Source organism: Pteronotus mesoamericanus, unplaced genomic scaffold, assembly GCF_021234165.1.
Source record: "Pteronotus mesoamericanus isolate MK-2021 breed Mesoamerican mustached bat unplaced genomic scaffold, CSHL_Meso_final contig_256, whole genome shotgun sequence".
NCBI classification, from domain to species: Eukaryota; Metazoa; Chordata; class Mammalia; order Chiroptera; family Mormoopidae; genus Pteronotus; species Pteronotus mesoamericanus.
In genome coordinates this window covers 5021312-5043123 of record NW_026555108.1, presented here as the reverse complement: position 1 = coordinate 5043123, position 21812 = coordinate 5021312, and the positions used below count along the sequence as shown (strand labels likewise).

Below are 21812 nucleotides of genomic sequence, written 5' to 3'. Positions count from 1 at the left end.
TCTCTCGCGTTGAGGAGCAGCGATTGGCGGATCCTGCCGGTAGTGCTTCCCAGGATACTGGGTGGCACGTTCCGGGGATGCAGGCTCCCGGGCGGCCACCCACAAATACCGCCCGGAAGCCTGAATAAGGCCTCCTGGGTGCAGTACTCCCAGCCGCCAGCTAGGCCGCTATTCAGAGTGCCGGGCCCCGAGCCGGACGACGCGCGCGCTCGTGCGTGCGTGCGTCGTGCGTGGGCGCGCGTGCGCGGCGCCGCAGTCTGTGGGTTGGCTGGTTATTTTGCAAGCGGGAGGGGCCGTGCGCGCTCCTGCCTCCGGCTTGTGTCCCCCACCCCCCCTTCCCTGGTCCCGGTCTCTCCTTCGGAAAGATGTCGGACACTGCCGTAGCTGATACTCGGCGCCTCAACTCGAAGCCGCAGGACCTGACCGACGCTTACGGGCCGCCAAGTAACTTCCTGGAGATCGACATCTTTAATCCACAGACGGTGGGCGTGGGCCGCGCGCGCTTCACCACCTATGAGGTTCGCATGCGGGTGAGTCACGGGGTGAGGGAGACAGCTGAGGGGAGGACCGGGCAGCTGGGCGGGGAGGGAGGGAGGGGAAGGCGGGGGGAGGCTGCCGCGGGGGCGCCTAACGGTGGAGAAGACACATGAAGGCGACATTTGGGGGTCCAGGGCTGAATAGGTTTGGAGAGAGGTCAGCAGACCCAGTTGTGGTCCGAGGATTCAGAAAAGTCCTGAGGGGGACATAAGACCGGGGTGAGGGAAAACAAGTACCCATGAGCAAGAAGTGAAGCATGGTTCGACAGGGTGGGGAGGATGGAGAAGCTGAAAGTGAGCAATTCAAGGAAATAGGAATCGCGACTGTAGCCACAGAAGAGGGAAGGAAGCGTGGAAGAGGGCTGGGGGATGGAAAGCCAAAGGCGAGATATCGCTAGGACCCCTAACTAAACTAGGTTGTGGGAAGTCAGCCGGAAGAGGGAGGTCAGGAAGGCCCGTCTTCTTACTAATGAGGTCTCCCTGGGATGATGGAGTTAAAGCAAAACCTGGATTAAAAGGAAGATGAGATTCCACGAAAGGGAGACAGTAGGCTTGGTGGAGAAGGAATGATAAAGGGAGTCTCCTTGAGACTGAGTGCTTTGCACGCTGATGTAGAATTAGCATCTGAAGGAGAGAAGTGTTTTGTGCTTAAGTTTTCTCAGGGATTCATGGATTGTCAGTTGCTGCTCTCCTGCTTTGCTTATCCTGTAGATTTGAAATCTCTAGAATGTTTATTTCAATATCTATGGGCTCTCACTTGGATTTTCTGTATATGAGTGTCCATTTGCCCTTTCTCTCCTAGATTAACCTTTGGATTCAGACCCTGGTCTGTAGTTACTTTAATATCCGACATTTCAGGACTTCCCTGGAGTGGCTTCTTCCAGTGTACACTGCAGAGGACTTTACTCTCTAGTTTTTAGTCCACAATGCAAGGATGGAATGTGCAGGTAGAGTACGTGGTTTGCAGGTTCTTTGCCAGTTGAAGTGGTTACAGGCAATAAAAAAAAAAGTTTGAGAACGATTTTCTAATTCTCCTTATGTTTTCTTCTCAGACTAGAGAGCCAGACTATTCTCTCTGGACAGCATGCTGCCCAAACAGCATTTGAAGACCTAAACGAATGTATGTGCTTTCATTTTTGAACCAATGAGTTGAATGAAAGCATTTGCTCTCCTACTGGGCATTGAAATCTAACTGAGAAATGATAGCCTCCAAATTCCAAGTTTGGCAAAGTCCAAACTGAAGAAAGAGAAGTGAATAGCAAACCATGAGAACACTCATCTATATAAGAACTATTTGAAATCATCTTTTTGGGGAAGATTGGAAGTTAGATCCCTCAAAATGAGATAAAAGCTAGGAAGCCTGGGCATAACTTGTTCAGTGTAAGGACTCTGCTGTGGAGTTTCAGAGACCTTGTCTTGAGGCATTACCCAAGAACCTTAGGAAGTATGAATGAAATAGCTCTCTGCTCCAGGCATTCTAATAACAACAGGGACTGTTCATCTAGTGCCTACTGTGTGCTAGGCACTGAATTAGGTTTTAGTTTCCAGGTCTTTACAAAAACTCCATTTTACAGATAAGAAACTGAGGAGAAATGCAATTGAAGTAACTTGCCCAAGTACACAAAGCTAATAAGTAGCAGGGCTGGGATGTGAACCCAGGTCTGTCTGATTCCGAAGTCCATCATGCACAGTAGTGTCTGGCAATGCTTACTTTAGTGTGCAAGTATTTCTACCCATCAAGCTTTTCTTCAATTCTTTGCACAGTTTATAATGTAGAGTGAGTGATAGGGTTGGCGGCAGTTCCTAGTTCTGTGGGACTGAGTTAATTTGTATTGTTTATGTCAGTACATATTGCTATATAGGGTTTTAACATTTTTGTTGAACTCTGTTTTGAGGAAAAATTGGTACAAATTATTTGGTTTTAAATTGCTATTGGAAGTGATTGGTCATAGTAGGCATTATAGGGAACACGAGACTCAGAGAGTGGGTTTTGAGAGTTAGGCATTGTGAGTGGTAGAAGCAGATAGCACTGACTTTTTTTCCCTTCGTATATTGGCTAAATCTTTCTGAAGCTGTTCTCTTGCATTTTGCTCAGGAAAGAATTCTTTCCCTCCCTCCCTTCCCCCCAAGATACAAGGAGTCTGGAGAGGTGTCCTGGTGACTTGGCATAATGTGTATGGAAATTTTCAAATGTCAGTTGTCCTGTGGACTTGAACTTTGTTTCTTCTCTCTCCATTGACTTTGGGTGGATCAGAGCCGAAGGACTGTATATCCTATACTACACAGTCCTGTCCTTTTCCTGTGGTTTGGAGCTTGGAGCTGGGAGGCTCTCCTAGAACATAGTAGCCCCTTCCTTAGATGGCTAGGTGCTGAGATGAAAGGCCATTATTGCCACCATCCTGTGGAAATAGGGAAAGAATAGCATGTTTGTGAGTCAAAGGGGGAAGTTTACAAAATGGCGATGGGTGGTTTCGTTGTGTCTTGAAGAATCTACTCAGCATTTTTTTTCTTTGGTTCTTCTGTTGGCTTTTGTAAAAGCTTACTAGTTAAGGTTCCACTTTTAAGGAGCACAGTATTCGTAATGAACTGTGGTAGGAACCTAGAATCACGTGATACTGAAGAGTTTTTTTCTTGTAGGATTCCCTCCCCAGTTTTATTGAGATATAATTAACATATAATATTGTATAAGTTTAAGGTTTATAATGTGATGATTTGATACACATATTTATGTACCTCTTTCAGGATTCTGAGAATGTTCTCTATAATGTTTTATCCTGAAGAGTTAATACATGCACATGGTACAAAATTCAAAAGGTATAAAAAAGATACCCTGTAAAAATTGTCTCCCTCTCTCCGCCCTCCAGAGGTTCCTCTTTCTGAAGAAGCCACTGTTTCCAGTTTCTTATTTAGTCTTCTAAAGGACAGTTTAGATAGTAAAATATTACTTTACATATATCTCATACCACTTGCAGTCATCAACATTCTGTGGACCTCGATCCTGGGTATATTTGTAACTAATCAAAGTCAGCTAGTTACTTGGCTTTTGCTGACCTAAAATAGCTAAACCTGGATCCCGATATGATAATTTCCAGACTTGGTAACTACAGAAGCATGATGTAGTGAGGACTGTGTGAACCTCTAGCATAGCTCCAAGATGCTTTATTCCTGACCTGAGGCAGTTGCGGAGAAAGGACAGAAACTAGTCCCTTTTATTTCCATTTGCTCATCTGAACTGGCTGCTGGGAAATAGTCACTATTAATACATGTGGTTGGCCCTTTCTATTTAGAACTTGTAGACAAGAGTGAGGATCAGGGCTTTTTGTTTATTGGGGATTCATGTTGCCATAAGAGTCTTAGGAAAATTCTCAATGATTAAGATGTGGGAGTAAGCTGTGTTAAGACAGCCAAATCTAATTACTCTTTCTGCTACACTTTCTAGGTTAGGAAAGAGTAAACATATATAGGGCCTCTAATAATCAACTGAATATTTATCGAGTAACTTGCATAGTCTGCATTTAAGGGGATGCACAAGTAGTCATGGCTCCTGATTTCAATGAAATTATACTTAGGTAGCAAGATGAACAAAATGCATAAAACAGGTGTGTCAGGCAGTACTAAAGTATAATTGTTGTAAGAGTTCAGAGGAGAGGCAGACCAATAAATTCAACTGGTATTGTCAGGGAAGACTTCCCGGATGAAGTGGGATTTGAGATTTATGGAATGGAGAGGATGTGGACAGGAAAAATAGAGGAAGGCATACCTTGAAAGTGCTTATCTCGTGGTCTTTACAGGGAACTTAAATTCACTTTTCAATGGAAAATGTAATACATGCACATGATAAATTCAAATTGTACAATGAAAAATGTGACCCACCCATTCCAGTTATCTAATTTTATTCTCCAAAGTCACTATTACCAGTATCTTTTTATAAATATTTTATTAATAAATATAAATGTATGCACATATACCAATCCCTTTTTTTTTATTAAATGTAAATATATTGGTGTGACATTGGTTAATAAGATCATACAGGTTCCAGGCATACCTTTTTGTGATACAGGATTGCATATTGCATTGTGTGCCCACCACACAAACTCAAACCATTTTCCATCACCATATATTTGGCTCCCTTTACCCTTTACTACCCTACCCATACCCCTCTCTCTCGTAACCGCCGTACTGTTGCCTGTCGGTGTCTCTGAGTTTCAGCTTTGTATCTCACATATGAGTGAAATCGTATGGTTCTTAGCTTTTTCTGACTCACTTATTTCACTTAGCATGATATTCTCAAGGTCCATCTATGCTGTCGCAAATAGTAGTATTTCATCTCTTTTTGTTGTTCAACCATAGATTTAATAAATACTATTGAGCCAAATAACACACTAGAATATAAGAGGGTACAAAATAAAGACCTTGTGAAGCTTTGCAATATAGCCGTAAAGGTTATGGAGAACAAAGAATGGCCCTAAAAGGAGACTGGAAGTTGAAGACAGTGGGTCATCCATCCATTAACCGTGTTTCAGAGCCTGAGAGCCTCACACAGCTAATGCTCCGCCAAGTAGCGAGGACACAGTGGTGAAAATAAAATGCCCTGTTTGTGCCTCAGGGGAATTAGACACTAGTTGAAAGGACAAATAATTAAACAAGAAACAAACAAAGTATTAGTCACAAGTAAGCCTAATTTTGATATCAGAAATCATGATTATGGTAGTTAAGTTACAGGAAAAAGTGCCTAGCACAGAGCACGCACAAAATGCTTGTTGTTTTTAGTAAACGAAACAGCTTGTGTGTTGAGAGGACTGACTTACAAACAAAAGTAAATTGTAATGATTTCAAGAGCAAAGAAGGTTAACAGAAGTCTGCATTAATCATATAGCCTTGAGTTAAGTACAAGGTCCTCATCCCCATCTCTGTGGGTCCGCTTTGTCCAGCTCAGACTTGAGTTTTCTCTACTAATTTCACTGTCTAGGAAAGCTCATTAAGAGATTTACCTGATCAGACTAAATGTTTCTTCCCTTAATTCATCTCATTATACTTCCAAACACTCCAGTGCTGGCCTAAACATTTGAATTTCATAGCTTCCATTAATGCAAATAGGATCTCATCAAAGTCTAAAGATCCCTAGGAGAGCTGAGATTGAATATCTTCATCTGAATGCATAAAATAGCAGCTGCTCCTGGGATATTTCCCTTGTTTACAGTGTTTCCTTCAGTCAGAGGTGAGCTCATGCACGCTGTGAAAAATGAATGAACGCATTTCAGATTTGCTTAAGTGCCTGGATGAAGCCCAGTATTTCATCTTTTCCTCTGGCTGAGTGGTATTCTGTTGCATATTTGTGCCACATCTTCTTTATCCAGTCCTCTATTGAAGGACGCTTTGGTTTTCTCCATGTCTTGGCCACGGTGAATAATGTTGCAATGAACATAGGGATACGTATATCTTTGTGAATAAATGTTTTTGAGTTTTTCAGGTAGATATTCAGAAGAAGGATGACTAGGTTATATGGTAACTCTATTCTTAATTTTTAGAGGCACCTCCATCTGTTTTCCATAGTGGCCGTGCCGGTTTATACTCCCACCAGCAATGAATGAGGGTTCCTTTGTCTCCACAACCTCTCCAACACTTGTCTTGTTGATAATGGTTATTCTAACAGGTGTGAGGTGGTATCTCATTGTGATTTTTATTTGCATTTCCCTTATAGCTAGTGAAATTGAGCATCTTTTCATATATCTGTTGGCCATTTATATGTCTTTTTGAGAGAAGTATCTGTTCAGGTCCTCTGCCCACTGTTTAATGGGATTGTTTGGTTGGTGTTGAATTGTATGAATTCTTTATATATTCTGGATATTAAGCTCTTGTTGGAGCTGTTGTTTGCAAATATCACCTCCAATTAGGTTGTTTGCCTTTTTGTTTTGTGAACGTTGCCTTTTGCTGTGCAGAAGCTTTTTAGTTTGATATAGTCCCATTCATTTATTTTTGCTTTTACTTTCCTTGCCTTTGCAGTCAAATTCATATAATCTTCTCTAAGACCAAGGTCTGTGAGTTTAGTACCTGTGTTTTCTTCTATATAATTTATTGTTTCAGATCTTATATTTAGGTCTTTGATCCATTTTGATTAATTTCTATACAAATCCCTCTTAAAACACAAATAGAGGCAAGCTATATATACTCTTCTGTATCTTGATTATAATGCTTAATATCTTTCCATACTGGCACTATCTTTTATATTCTTTTCATAGTTGTATTCCACTGTATAGACATACTGTGTTTATTTACCCCATTACCTATTGATGGACACTTATTATTATTACAGATAATAAAAAGCAGTGAAAACCCTTGTACATACCTATTTACATGTAACTTCAAGTCTACTTAGAGGAAAAACTCTAAGCAGCAAGGGACTTCTAATCACTTGCTGTGACAAGGCTGGATGTGGTAAGGTTTGGTGTTCATCTGGTGGTGTTTCCAAAGGGTTATAGGAGCACGGTCCATAGGAGCTCTTCCTTCACTGGGACCTGTCCTTGTGGTTCTGACAGGTGGCCACCACAGGCTGATCATTACCATCTCCTCTCATTTTGCCCTGTAGACAAACCTACCTATCTTCAAGCTGAAGGAGTCCTGTGTACGGCGGCGCTACAGTGACTTTGAGTGGCTAAAAAATGAGCTGGAGCGAGATAGTAAGGTATGGCCCCGCCCCCTCTGTGGTACCCTTGGAGGACAAGAGCTACAGAGGGCTGGGAGGGCGTAAGGTCAGAGTCTGAAATTTTGAAGGCAATGGAGAGGGTGAACACACTCTATCTAGCAAATCCCAGTATATTGGATCTGGGTGATAACCTCTGAAACTTGAAAGTGATTAAGTTTAGGGCAGATCTTGAAGAGAAAGCATTACTTCACTTAGTGGCTAGTAAAGTTATACAACTTAACTCCTGTACGTGCTAAAAATGGAAAGTATAGTGTCAGGAAAAGCCTAGCTAGATTCTTGGATGGTAATGGATTGTTAAAGAAAGTGAGGAATATTTGGAGTTTATTTCATTTCTTTTGAGATGGTAAACCTGCCCTCCCGCCAAAGCAGTTGGATTGATTTTGACCTGAGCCATCCTGACGATCCTTATGGTCAGCTCTTGCAAGTTGCTGCCTGTGGGACAGGATGGACCGTGTGCCTTAGGAAACGAGGAATAACGCAGGGCTTTCCCATCCCATTTCCTCTCTGAGTTCTCCCATGTGGCTGATATTTTGCGTCTGCCTGCAGATTGTAGTACCACCGCTGCCTGGGAAAGCCTTGAAGCGGCAGCTCCCTTTTCGAGGAGATGAAGGGATCTTTGAAGAGTCCTTCATTGAAGAAAGGAGGCAGGGCCTTGAACAGTTTATTAACAAGTAAGCCGAGCTCCTGGGGGCTCCCCTGGCTCCTTTTCCATCTTGGTCTTTCTGTGTGTTTCGTCTGGCTCCTCTTTTGTGATGAGTAATATGATGTGGTGCTGGTTGTGTGGCGGGCTGACGGGGAAGCGAAACTCTGTTCCTTTGGGCAGGATTCTCAGGGCCTGAGAAAGCACGGCATGTTGCATGTGGCTAGGGATTTTCCCCTGCCTCACCCCCGTCCCTCTTCCCCTCTACAGTATTAGGGTTGAAGGGGCGCCGTGCTGCCGCACGCTGCTTGCTCGAACCTCAGGGCTGACCTTGTCCTCTCTCCCCTGTCCACGCCCCTATCCCTCTGATCTCAAATACTACTGGTAACCATCTCACTCTCTTTCTAGAATTGCGGGGCACCCACTGGCCCAGAATGAACGCTGCCTACATATGTTCCTGCAGGAGGAAGCAATTGATAGGAACTACGTCCCCGGGAAGGTGCGCCAGTAGGAGCCCCTCTCACCACTTGCCCTCTACTTTCCTGCTGAAATGACATTGGTTTTTACACTAAGCCTCTCTTTCTTTCTTTGATCTGAAGTTGGCTGCCCATCCCCTGGCCTGATAGACTGTCTGGCACTGTGTTCCTTGGTACCTGACTACACCGTGGGCACTCTGCTAGGAACCTCTTCTCTATGGAGAGGTGGGAACCCACAGGCAGATGCCCTTTGCTTGGGGTTGGGGGTGGGTGGGGGGATTGGACTGGAAGGCAATTTCTCGGGCATTTTCCCATGCCAGAAGGCTAACGTTGGGGGGGGCGGGGGTCTTGTGCCGGTGAGGCACTTGGCTGCATACTGATGCTGCAAGTCCAGGGGATTTTTCTTACTCTTAGGTTTAACCAGGAACACTGAGCAGGGAGAAACCCTGTCTCTCCTACTACCTGCATGAATTTTTTCCTTTATGGGAAGGTGGTAGAGACCCAAAAGCTGTCCTCATTTTCTCTAGGCCTGCTCCCAGTTTTTTCCAACAGTTTCTTTTTGTTCCTGCCTCTTCCCTTTGTTGCTTTCCATGGCAGTAATCCTCCTAGAATCCAAGCAGTTTCTTGTGGGGAGCAAGGTGCGTGGGTTTTCTGGGCCCATCATCATGGCTGCTTCAGAGTCAGAAGAGAGCCAGAGGGCGGTGGCGGAGCTGCTGTTGCCGAGCCCCCTTTCCTTTGTGGCTCCCCACCCTGGTGGCTCGTTCTTGCTCACCAGCAGGTGCGTCAGTATGGGCCAGCAGTCGTCCCTTCCCAAGGCCTGTAACTTTATGGATCAGCTTTGCAGGTTTGGTGGGTGGCTTGAGGGGTGGGGGCAACTCACCACTGCCAGGCAACTCCCTGCAGGTGGGAGTGGACCGTTTCCTAGGTGTCTTCCGGTGGCAGAAAAGAGCATCACCACTGTCTTCCGTTCTCCCTTCCCTCCATCCCGTTTAGTGCTGCACCAGGGCAGAAGCACATGAACAAACCACATGCTCTCTGACTTGTCCCAAGCACTTTGATCTGTTGAATGGGGCTCAGGGCAAGAGTTGTCGCTGCCCTCCCCAGTTTGGTCACAGGGTTATTGAACTGCCTGAACTTGTTTCCCGTGAAACTCCCAACATTTCTTCTCAGAAGCTGAGCTAGGGATAACAGCTGGGTATGGATTTCTCAGATGTTAGAGTCTGAAGCAACTTCTTGAGACTGGGAACTTTCCTGGGCCTCTGTCCGGGAGGTAGTGCTTTGCTGGGGCCTGATATCCATCCCGAGGGGTGGGATGGGAGCAGGTTAACTCTGGTGTCAGGGCGAAAGTGGAGGCTCTCTGCTTAGACTCCCTATCATGGAAGGATGGGAGTCCTCTGTACAGGGTCTTGGGGAAAAGGATTACTGATTTGGCCAAGACAAGATTCTGAGCAGATAGATTAGCATGGGATTTTGACATGGGATTTGGAGTCCATCTGAATGTTGAAGTTTCCTGTGACAGACCAGCTCTCCAGCTGCTGAGCCTGTGCCGGCGGCTGTGTGGCCCCGAGAGAGGCTCTGCTCCCCTTCCCACCTCTCCAGTGTTGGTGTTGTTGCTGCCTTTTTGATTTGTACCCTCTGTTATGGATTTTTTTTAAAGATTACTTCTTCCATTGTGCACAAGTGCTGAGAGCCTGAGGCCCCATTTCTGCTGTGTATATATCCTGATTCGGGGCTTTTATTCAGCAACTGTTCATTCTTCTGTCAGACAATGTCATATTCAACTCTGTTCATATTAAACCACTGTGAAGCAAGCCTCTGTTGTCCAGTGTTTTTTTGATTGTCTGGGATATCCTGGGTATTGTGCAGAAATCATACAACATGGTCAATTTCCTGAGGTGATAAGCTTTGCATTTTATATTTTTAAAAAGTGCAGTTCTAGCTGCCTGTAGTGATAATTACTCATCCTTGCAACTTGGAACTGACTTTGTCACAGAGGTAATGAATGCGTCTGTTTGCAGGGAGTAGCCATAGGGCTCAGTACCTGTGGTTTGTGCCCCATTTAGCAGATTTGGTTTTTAAGCTCGTGGGCTTGTGCTAATTTGGGTAGCATATGACTAAAGATAGCTGAGGGGATAGGGAGAATAGATGTTTCTGTGAGATAAGAGAAAGAAGAGTAATGAGAAAAATGGCAACCTTTATAGTCAGCAGTGTTAGGGAATGAATTAGAGAATAATAAGAAAAAGCAGCTGTAAAAGCAAATACTAACAAAATGGTGGACAGGTGACATTCATTTAACAAGTACTAATTATTAGCCACCTCTGTGTCCAGCCTTATGCCAAAAGCAGGGCTGGGGATGGGGTAGGGTGGTCATAGTATAAATACAACATGATTACACTCTCTTTCTTCGCAGACCTTACCACTTCTTATACGGTAGTTCAAGCGATGTCTACACAAGACTAGGAAATACTGGAGACAACATAAAGAGGTCCAGGCACATCCAGTTAGTTGTTCAGCCTTTTTTTTTTTTAATTCCACAAAACAAGCAGTATTGCAGTGTTACAAAACACTTTCCGTTGGCAATATTTTACAACACACTTAGCTTCAAGGGTTGGGAAGGAGCAAGTTGGACACTAAAGGGGAAAATTTCTATGAGCATTACTGGAAGAAAAACTATCCCAGCCCTCCCACCAAAATAAAATTCCAAATGTCTCAATTTCACTACCCAACAAGAGGCCATGAGGAAAGCAGCAGGCAATTTCACTATGGATCTTGTCAGAGACAAAGGAACATTCAAAACAGCCATTAACATTGTTGGTTGCACCGATCATTTCTGTAGTTTCTTCCTCCCATTTTGCCTCCATAGCCACCTCAAGTCTCCATAGCTGCCACCACTCCTACCTCCTCTACAGCGCCCACTTTGGTCTATATCCAAGCCACTGCCACTACCACTGTCTCCTCCGTATCACCCCCACTTCAGTCTCCACCATAGCCACCTCGGTCTCCATCATAGCTGCCACTTTGGTCTCTTCCATAGCCACCTCCTCTGTCCCCACCAAAACCACCTTCACTTCTGTCTCCTGCATAGCTACCCCCACTTCTTCCTCCACCACAGCCTCCTCGGTCCCCACCATAACTACTCCCACTCCTGCGTCCACCATAGGCATCTCGTCACCTCTGCATCCATAGCCCCTCTCTCCAGTGTAACCTCTTCCCCAAAAATCTACTGAGGGATGAGAGTCGTCTGGTCTGGGCTCATTGCATTGATGGCATTTGCTCATTTCCTGTGAGCAAAGTTCACTTTTCCACATGACGCATTAGGGCAAGCTCAGTCCTCATGTTGGGAGTCTCCACCTCTCCCCTGAAAGCCTGCGTGGCTTCTATATCCTCCACAGCCTCACAGCCTCCCTCCCCTTCCACCTCCTCATAAATTCAGGTCTTGTGACAAAGGACACTTTAATGACGTTGCCATGAAATTCTTCCCCATCAAACCATTCAATGGCTGCCTTGGCTGAAGGGAGGCCATCAAACGACACGGTTACCTCCCCTTTTTGCTTCCCTGTGTACAGACTTATCATTGGTTTTCCTATCTTCCTGTTTGTCTTAATAATTCCTCTCTGTTTAAAGAACGCCTCCACTTGATCTGTTAGCCATACCGTCCCCAAGTCCTTGCACAAAAATTGAGTTAACTGAATTACCAGATTCTGAACCAGCGTCTGGTCTGGGTCTATAATCCCTGTAACCACCAAAATTTTTGAAGCCACCACGGTCACCACCAATTAATCCTGTCATAGGACCTCTTTCTCCTTGTGAATGGTAGAACTGCTTTTTTAATTTATTGATTTTAGAGACAGAAAGGTTGATTTTGTCGTTCCACTTATTCATGCATTCATTGGTTGCTTCTTGTATGTGCCCTGACCAGGGATCGAACCCACAGCCTTGGTGTGTTGGGAGTATGCTCTAACCAACTGAGCTATCCAGCCAGAACCAGAACTGCTCAGTTTAAAAAACATCCTCATCCAAGGATATGTTTTGATTTTAGAGAGACAGGAAGGGAGAAAGACAGTAATCGATGTGAGAGAGAAATATCAATTGGTTGCCTCTCCTACGCATGCTGAGGCAGGATCCAAACCCATGATCTAGGTATGTGCACTGACCGGGGATCGAATCTACATACAACCTTTTGGTGCATGGAACGAAGCTCCAACCAACTAAGCCACCCAGCCAGGGCAAACTGCTCATTTTGATTATAGGACCCATGCTGCTGATCACAATTGGACTGCTCATCATAGGAACCCTGATGCTGATGACTGCTGTCCTGCGAATCCTGTTGACCAGAGTTTGGTCATATGAAGGTGCTCTTCCTCTTTGGCCTCCTGATGATTCTGTGTTCTGCTGTCCATGGTTATTATAAGATTGCTGGCCATATGAGCTCTGCTTTTGATTCTCATAACCACCACGAGATTGTGAATAACCTGACTGGCTCTGTCCATAACTGGAGTAGCCACCATAGTTCTGTCCACGTGCGGAATCAGCAGTTTGCCCATAGTCAGAATAACTTTGTGATGCTTGTCATAACCTTGATTGCCTTGATTTCCATAGGAAGAATACCTTTGCTGCTCACTCCCAGACTGACCGTAACTTCCAGAATCCAACACGACTAATGGCCGTGGCACAGAGCCCCCACAGCCCACCGAGTACAAGGAATAGGAGAACCAGGTGGCATGGTGGCTGAAGCTCCAGTCTTTTTTTAAAAAACTATCAGGTCAGGTAAATTCCCTTTCTTTGGAGTCAAATTGGCCATTTTAGCCCAGTAATGGGATCCTGAAAGAATCCCACATCCAAGTCGTCTTGCCCATCAAAACTGAGACGTGTACTTTATTTATTTATTTGTTTGTTTGTTTTTAGAAAGAGGGGAAGGGAGGGAGAAAGAGGGAGAGAAACATTGATCCATTTCCTCTCGCACACCCCCAACCGGGGACCTGGCCCTCAGCCCAGGCATGTGCCCTGACCAGGAATGGAACTGGTGACCTTTTGGTCTGCAGGCCCGCATTCAATCCACTGAGCCATACCAGCCAGGGTAGAAGCATACTCATAAGGAATTCAAGTTTATGCATGCACCTAGGTGTTTATTATTAATTAATTCCCTTTACCCATATCACAGAAACACCCAACCTTATACTGGAACCTGGGGCACAGAGGCTAACAAAAAATTTGAACATAGGAGCTAGGGTACGCTCAAAAGAAGTCTAAATCTTCACATTCCAGAGTTGCCTTATCTGTGCTTTGGCCTATTCTTTGAGATAAGGACTTGAGCCAGAAAAGGGTGGGACAGGTGGATGGCATTCAGGCTTCTCTGGAGTTCTCATTTGGTGAGGAATCCTAGGTAAAACACTTCTGCAAATAGGTACTGCAATTAAGTAAAATTAATTTTGCTGTGCAAATGCGGACTGCTCACATAAATGGGTATCTTTATATCCTTGAGGCCTGTTGAGCCATGTCTGATCTTCTCTTCTTAGACACAATAACAGTTCTAGTTTTACCCCACTTGGCTTATTTTAACCCATTTATTTTTATTATTCTGAAATCTCTCCAAGGTCCTCACATGTCTCTTTTTAATACATTTTATTAAATTTATGGGGGGTGATATTGCCTAATAAGATTATATAGGTTTCAAGTACACTTCTGTGATACATGATCTGTATATTACATCGTGTGCCCATCACCCAAAGTCAAATCATCTCTTCAAGGTCTATCCATGTTGTCACAGATTATATAGGTTTCAAGTGTACTTTCCTATGATACATGATCTGTATATTACATCGTGTGCCCATCACCCAAAGTCAAATCATCTTCTCAAGGTCCGTCCATGTCACAAAAGCTTTTCATCTTTTCTTATGGCTGAGTAGTATTCCATTGTATGTTTGTACCACATCTTCCTTATCCAATCAAAAATCGAAGGACACTTGGGTTGTTTCCATGTCTTGGCCACTGTGAATAATGCTGCAATGAACATAGGGGAGCTTATATCCTTGTGAATAAATGTTTTCAATTTTTCCAGGTAGATACCCAGAGGGTTTGCTGGGTTTTATGGTAACTCTGTTCTTAATTTTCTAACTCATTGAGTCTAAAACTGGACCCCATTTAAATTATAACCTGAAGATTAGGTGGTTGTTATTCCATTTCATTTATACATTGCAGTATTCAGGTTTACTTTTAAAATATAAACACTTTGTGGTTCTCTGCCACTCCCTTCCCAACACCTATCGCCTCGCATTCTTATGTCTGTTTTTGCCTTGTTTGTACAAAAAGTTGTTCCCTATTTTCTTTTCTTTCCCTGCTCTATCTATCCATCCATTTGTCTATTTATCTATGCTTTTATAAATTTTATTTATTTATTTTCAGAAAGAGGAGAAGGGAGGGGAAAAGAAAGGAAGAGAAACATTGATGTGTGAAACATCAATTGGTTGCCTCTTGCTCCCAACTGTGGGCCTGGCCTGCAACCCAGGCATGTGCCCTGACTGGGAATCCAACCGGCTACCTTTTGGTTTGCAGGCCAGGGCTCAATCCACTGAGCCACACCAGCCAGGGCAACAGAGGTTCTTAAGTGAAAAATAAAATACAGTTAAGTTCACAGAAATTTGTATTTTACTTTTCAAGAAAATGGTTTATTATTATACCAATAATTTTTTTTGTCCAAATGTAGTCAAGTTTTGATCATCTGTGCTAATGGGGGGAGTATACATTTTTATTTTATTATGCATTTTTCTAAAATTTAAATATAGGGGTGTCTACTACTAAGACCTATTTCCTAATAAGTCATAAGAATGAAGGCTCAGGAACATCTGAATAGAAGTAGGAAGAGTGATAGGCTTGAAATAGTAACAGTTTCTTGAGCTGGCTATGCTATTAACTGGCTTAGGCAAATTGCTTCCCTACTCTGGGCCTGTTTTCTAAATAATAAAATGAGGGAATTTGACTATATGATATTTGTAATATCTTAAATCTGTCCAATCCTTGCCAAGGGGTAAACCCTGGAGGTGATACTACCAAAAAGGTGAGAGCACAGTTTTCCCCATGTGGTGGAGTTTGCTGTAGCACAGTTTTCTCTCCCAGAAATGAATGACTCTTCACTTACACTGATTGGATTTTGTTTGCCCACATCCTGTTGTATCGAGTCATGAATGCCCCATTGAAACTCAGTGTTGATTTGATTTAGTTGCCCTAATTTTATTCTAGGTCTTCTAGTTGAAATTTTTAAATGAAATAGTCAGTTACCTCATAGCTATAAGGAATTATTCTTATTCACAATATAGAAAGTATAACTTTGTTGGTTATTCTGACTACGCAAGTGCCTATTTTATTGTAATAAAAAGTCAGCTCTGGATGGTGTGGTTCAGTGGATTGAGTGCTGGCCTGCAAACTGAAGGGTCACTGGTTCGATTCCCAGTCAGGGCACATGCCTGGGTTGCGGGCCAGGTCCTTGGTGGGGGGCTGTGGGGCATGTGAGAGGTAACCACACATTGATTCTTGCCTCCTTCTCTTTCTTCCTCCCTTCCATGCTCTCTAAAAATAAATAAATAAAATCTTTTAAAAATTCAAAAGTAATTAATGGCAGTTAACAAAATTCAAACAAAACATAAATGCGTAAAAAGTGAAAGGTTTCCCCTTATTCCCTTTCCCTATTCCCATTTTCCAAGAATAACTTAATTTGGTATGTGTCTTCCCAGACTTCTATCTATGCACAAACTATGTATATTACTATATACATGTATGTGTATATGAATATATATATATATTCACACAATATACATATATGGATGCCTACACACTTGTATATAGTTTTTAAAAAAAGGTGGGCAAATATATGTACTATTTTGCCAGTTAATTTTTTTCACTTTGCAATGTGTTGTGGACTTCCTCTCACATTAGTGTATGGAAATTTACCTCATTTTAAAAAAATGGCAGTATAACATTTCATAGTATGGCAGTATCACAATTTAATGATCCACTTATTAGAAATTTGTCTCCAATCATTCACTATTACAAGTACTACATATAATCTTGATCATGTGTTTAGTATTTATACACAACAGATTTTTAAAGAAAGAATTGCTGGGTCGAAGGCTGCGTACATTTTATATTTCAATAGGTGCTACTAAGTTGCCTTCTTAGAGTGCAGTTTAGGTTCCCACTTACAGCAAATGAGAATTTATTTCCTCACCAGAAGTGCAGCAATTCCTATTCCCTCACAAAAAGTTTCTTTGCCAAAAGTGGCAAAATATTAAACAATTGATAATTATCCAAAGTATTTGGTGAAAATGGTATTTCTTAAGTTTTAATTTGCATTTTCTGGTACATTGAGTTGTAATAACAGCACTATCAGGTTTTTAAAAAATTTACCCACATACTACGTTTTGATTGTTCTAGCAGTGTTTACTGCTGCTAGTTGAACATTCTGACCATTCCCCACTGTAGATAAACCTACACTCTTAATTAAAGGCTCAGAATGTTCCTAGGCTTCTTCCTACCAGACTTTGGTGGTTGGCGGGGGGGGGGGCGGTGGAATAAAGCTATTAGCCTAGAAGCAAAGCAATATTATCGGAGGCGCACTCAGGACCAATACTTTTCTCAGGTTGGCGCTATTTGAGACCAAGACGAGAGCAGCACTAAAAGCTGAACTACAGACTCATCTGATCTCAGGGCCAACCTCCTTGGAAACTCAGGGAAATAGTACTTTCTCTCCAGCTTGGGACTCTTTCGGTTATTTCTCCCAGAGCCAAAGCTTAGATACGCACTGCTGGGAAAAGGATAGGGACCTAGATCGTGCTGGTGACTGAAACGGAAGGCCTCAGCTCTTCCGGTTGGCTGTCCACACGTCAGTCAGGAATAAGCAAGCTTTTAGTTGGTCCTATGCAGTGGGAAGCACATACCCTCTTCTGATTGGCCTCTTAATCGAGGGGTGGGCCACAGGGAGACCTGCTGGTTGGCTGGGATGGAAGGCCAGTGGGAACGCTGTGGCGCTGCTTTCGAAAGCCAAGCGCGGGCGGCGGCACCTGAAAGACTGCAGATTGTCTCCGAGCGACCCTCTACCCCGTCCCTACCCCATCTCAGAATGTCTTTCCGCGTGTCACAGTGACTGAGTCTGTAGTCTCCCACAGTAGCCCGTGGGGAGTTCCTGCCTCAGCCTGCAGGTCTCCTTCCACCACCGCTAGCCCAGAACTCTGCCCCTGACGTGGCAGTTAAGGTCAGGTCAGGGAGTGGGGATCAGGGACCAGGAATGCGGAAAGAGTTGGCAGGCATCAGGACTAGTTCAAGACGGTGGAAGTGGGAGAGTCTGAGCTCTGTGGTACTGAAAGCCTTTGTATTAACTCCCAGGAAGAGAGCAGAAAGTGACCCAGAAAGTTCTGCCATCCAAGTGGCCACCATTTCAGCTAGCCATCCCCTCTACCGCCTAATTTCACCCCTAGTGGCTCCTTCCTAGACTCATCGGTTCCTAACCCACTGCAGCAAATACATTGGCCCTCTCAGGCCAGACTCAGAGTGGTCCCCTTTTATTCCCACATCAGTGGACTTGACCTCCTGGCTTTATTCCTTTTTTCTAATTATTTTTAGTTACACTAATGCATTCTCCTTGTAAGAAAAAAATCTCAAAATATTACACATAGGTGGGGTTAAGATACACTTGGGCCAATACCCACAATCCTAGTCCTCTTTTCCAAAGGCAGGCACTGTTAACAGTGTGGTGGGTAGCCTTGATAGCCATCCAGCTTTTCTTTTAAAATTATTTTTCAATAACAGTTGATATGCAATATTATATTAGTTTTAGGCATGCAACATAGTGATTGGACATTCATATAACAACTTACAAAGATAGCACCTTGATAAGTCTAGTACCCACTTGACACTATGCATAGTAATTACAATATTATTGGCTCCTTTCTCCATGCTGTACCTTACATCCCTGTGACTGTTTTTATAATGGGCAGTTTGCATATCTTAATCCCTTCTTTTTCATCCACCCCCCCACCTCCCATCTGGCAACTACCAGTGTTCTCTGTATCTATGATTTTGTTCCTGTTTTGTTTGTTCGTTTGTTTTGTTTTTTAGATTCCACATATACATGAAATTATATGGTATTTGTATTTCTCTGTCTGGCCCATTTCACTTAGCATATAACTCTCTAGGTCCATCCATGTTGTTGTAGATGACAAGATTTCATTCTTTTTATGGCTGAGTAATATTCCCTCCTATATATACCATCTCTTATTTAAAATATTTTATTTATTTATTTTTAGAGAGAGAGGAAGAGAGGGAGAAAGAGAGGGAGAGAAACATTGATTGGCTGCCTCTTGCACATGCCCCAACCAGGGACCAGCCATAACCCAGGCATGTGCCCTGACCAGGAATCAAACCAGCTACCTTTCTCCTTGCAGGACGACGCTCAATCAACTGAGCCACGCTGGTCAGGGCCACACCACCTCTTTTTTATTAATTTGTCCATATATGAACACTTTGGTTGCTTCCATATCTTAACCATTGTAGACAATGCTTCAGTGAACATATGGATGCATAGGTCTTTTCAAATTAGTGTTTTGGGTTCCTTCAGAAAAATACCCAGAAGTGGAATTGCTGAGTCTTCTGGGTCTTTCTTTGTCTCTTGTTACAACTTTTGTTTTAAAGTCTATTTTGTCTGGTATAAGTACTGCTACCCCAGCTCCCACCCACCCTAATTTACATTTTCATGAAATAACTTTCTCCATCCCTTTACTTTCAGTCTGTGCACGTCTTTCATTCTGAGGTGGCTCCCTTATAGGAAGCATATGTGTGGATCTTGTTCACTTATCCATTCAGCCACCCTGTGTCTTTTAATTGGATCATTTAATCCATTTACACTTAAAGTAATTATTGATAGATATACTTGTATAGTTATTGCCATTTTTATTCATATTTTAATTTTATTTTTATTATATCTTATTGATTATGTTATTACAGTCACCCTGATTTTCCCCCATTGGCCCCCTCCACCCAGCACCCCCCACTCTCTCAGGCAACCCTTACACCCTTTTTCATGTCCATGGGTCATGCGTACAAGTTCTTTGGCTACTCCGTTTCCTATAGTCTACTTTACATCCCATGGCTATTCTGTACCCATCTATTTCTGCTTCATAATCCCCTCACCTCTTCACCCATTTCCCCATATGCCCCTCCCATCTGGCAACCATCGAAACGCTCTCTGTGTCCATGATTCTGTCTCTGTTCTTCTCGTTTGCTTAGTTTGTTTTTTATAATCAATTATTGATAGATATGTATTTTTGCCACTTTATTGTTCATAGTCTTAATCTTCTTTTTCTTAAATAAGTCCCTTGACATTTTATATAATAATAGTTTGGTGATGATGACCTCCTTTAGTTTTTGTCTTGTCTGGGAAGCTCTTTATCTGCCCTTCCATTCTAAATGATAGCTCTGCTGGGTAGAGCAATTTTGGCTGTAGGCCCCTGCTTTTCATGACTTTGAATATTTCTTGTCAACCCCGTCTAGCCTGCAAAGTGTCTTTTGAGAAATCAGCTGACGGTCTTATGGGAACTTACCCCTGTTTATTACCCCTGTCGTTAACGAACTTCTTGTCTCTTACTGCTTTTCAGAATCTCTCTTTGTCTTTAACCTTTGGGATTTTAATTATGATGTGTCTTGGTGTGGGCCCCTTTGCATCCATCTTGTTTGGGACTTTCTGTGCTTCCTGAACTTGTATGTCTATTTCCTTCACCAAATGAGGGAAGTTTTCTTTCATTATTTTCTCAAATAGATTTCCAATTTCTTGCTCTTTCTCTTCTCCTTCTGGCACCCCTATGATGTGAATGTTGCACCCCTTGAAGTTGTCCCAGAGGCTCCTTATACTATCCTCATTTTTTTAATTCTTTTTTCTTCTTGTTGTTCTGATTGTTTTTTTTCCTCTTCCTTATGTTCCAAATCATTGATTTGATTCTCGGCTTCATCCACCCTATTGTTTCCCTGTAACTTGTTCTTTATTTCAATTATTGTATCCTTCATTCTGACTGGATCGTTTTATGCTGCTGAGGTCCTCACTAAGTTCCTTGATCATCCTTATAACCTGTGTTTTGAACTCTGCATCTGATAGATTGCTTATCTCCATTTCATTTAGCTCTTCTTCTGGAGTTTTGATCTGTCCTTTCATTGGGCCATGTTTCTTTGTCTTCTCATTTTGACAGCTTCCCTGTGTTTGTTTCTATGTATTAGGTAGAGCTACTTTGACTCTGTGCCTTGGTAGTGTGGCCTAATGTAGTAGGTGTCCTGTAGGGTTCTGTGCCACAGTCTCCCTTAATACCCTAGCTGGATACTCAAGGTGGGCCGTTCTTGTTAGCTAAGTATACCCTCCTCTCGTAGTTGAGACTTGGTTGCTGTTGGCAGATCAATGGGAGGGATTTAAATGGACCAGTCAGGGTCAAGGATTGGCTGTGACCACTGACCACCAACCTCTGCCCTCTGCGGAGGATTAGCTGTGCAGAGGCAGGGTGGCGGTGCTCCGACGTGGTCCGTAGCTGTCCACTGGGTGGACTGGCATTGCGGTTTCCCGGATAGTGCAGGCCTATGTCAGCCCCCACCTGTGTTTTTCCCTGGGCCACCCTGCCTGAGCTATAAAGCGATCTGAGATGGCTGCTACTTGTGCATGGCTTGGAGATTCCCAGGCGAGGCCAAGCTGTGAATCTAGGCTGGCCGCTGCTAGTGCCGGGCCTGGGGCTCGCTGAGGCCAGATGCTGCTTGTTTGAGAGGATTTAGGAAGTTGTACAGCATTAGCCAAGACCAGCCATTCATATGGAAAAACAGCCTGGGTGGGCTGGAGCCTCTGAGGATCTCTCCAAGGAGGGTCAAACAGTGTTAACGAGGTTGTTGGAGTCTCAGATATGGCACAAGCTTGCCAGCTATGTGGCTCTGTGTAGGGAGGGTTTAGAAAAGAGACAATAGCCTCTGCTTGCCTTGATGCCAGACACTTCAGCTCCTCCCCCGCTTATGCCTCTGGTGCCTTTCAAGCTGCTACCGTGCTGCTGGAGTTCAGAGGGAGTGAGTCTGAGTAGGAGTCCGTGGTCCATGTGTGGGTTCTTTAAGAGGAACTGCTTGGGGCTTCAGAAGTTTCTCCCACTGACTCAGTCCCCGCTGGTTTTTGCAGCTACAAGTTGTGGGGACTTATCTTCCTGGCACTAGAACCTGGGGCTGGGGGACCTAGTATGGGGCTGGGACTCCTTGCTCCCGAGATAGCCCTCCTGAATTTTTATCCACCACACGTGGGTGTGTGACCAGCCTGTTCCACGTCTGCACCCCTCCTACCAGTCTGGATGGATGTGGTTTCTTTCGTTCCGTAGTTTTTAGATTTCCATTCAACTCGATTTCTGATAGCTCTGAGTGATGATAGTTCTATATTTTAGTTGTAATTTTGATGTGGT

The 21812-nt window shown here is 43.6% G+C and overlaps 1 protein-coding gene and 1 pseudogene across 1 annotated transcript; one reads left to right on the top strand and one right to left on the bottom strand.

Moving 5' to 3' along the window:
- Positions 1-258: 258 nt before the first annotated feature.
- On the top strand, positions 259-10160 carry SNX12 (sorting nexin 12). Its single transcript, XM_054574275.1, has 4 exons — positions 259-530; positions 7123-7218; positions 7786-7910; positions 8288-10160. Exons 1-4 carry the CDS (start codon positions 366-368, stop codon positions 8388-8390), a joined length of 489 nt encoding a protein of 162 aa, XP_054430250.1. The 5' UTR covers positions 259-365; the 3' UTR covers positions 8391-10160.
- Positions 10161-10956: 796 nt separating this feature from the next.
- LOC129071108 (TATA-binding protein-associated factor 2N-like) overlaps positions 10957-21812 on the bottom strand; it is a 40961-nt pseudogene continuing 30105 nt past the window's right edge.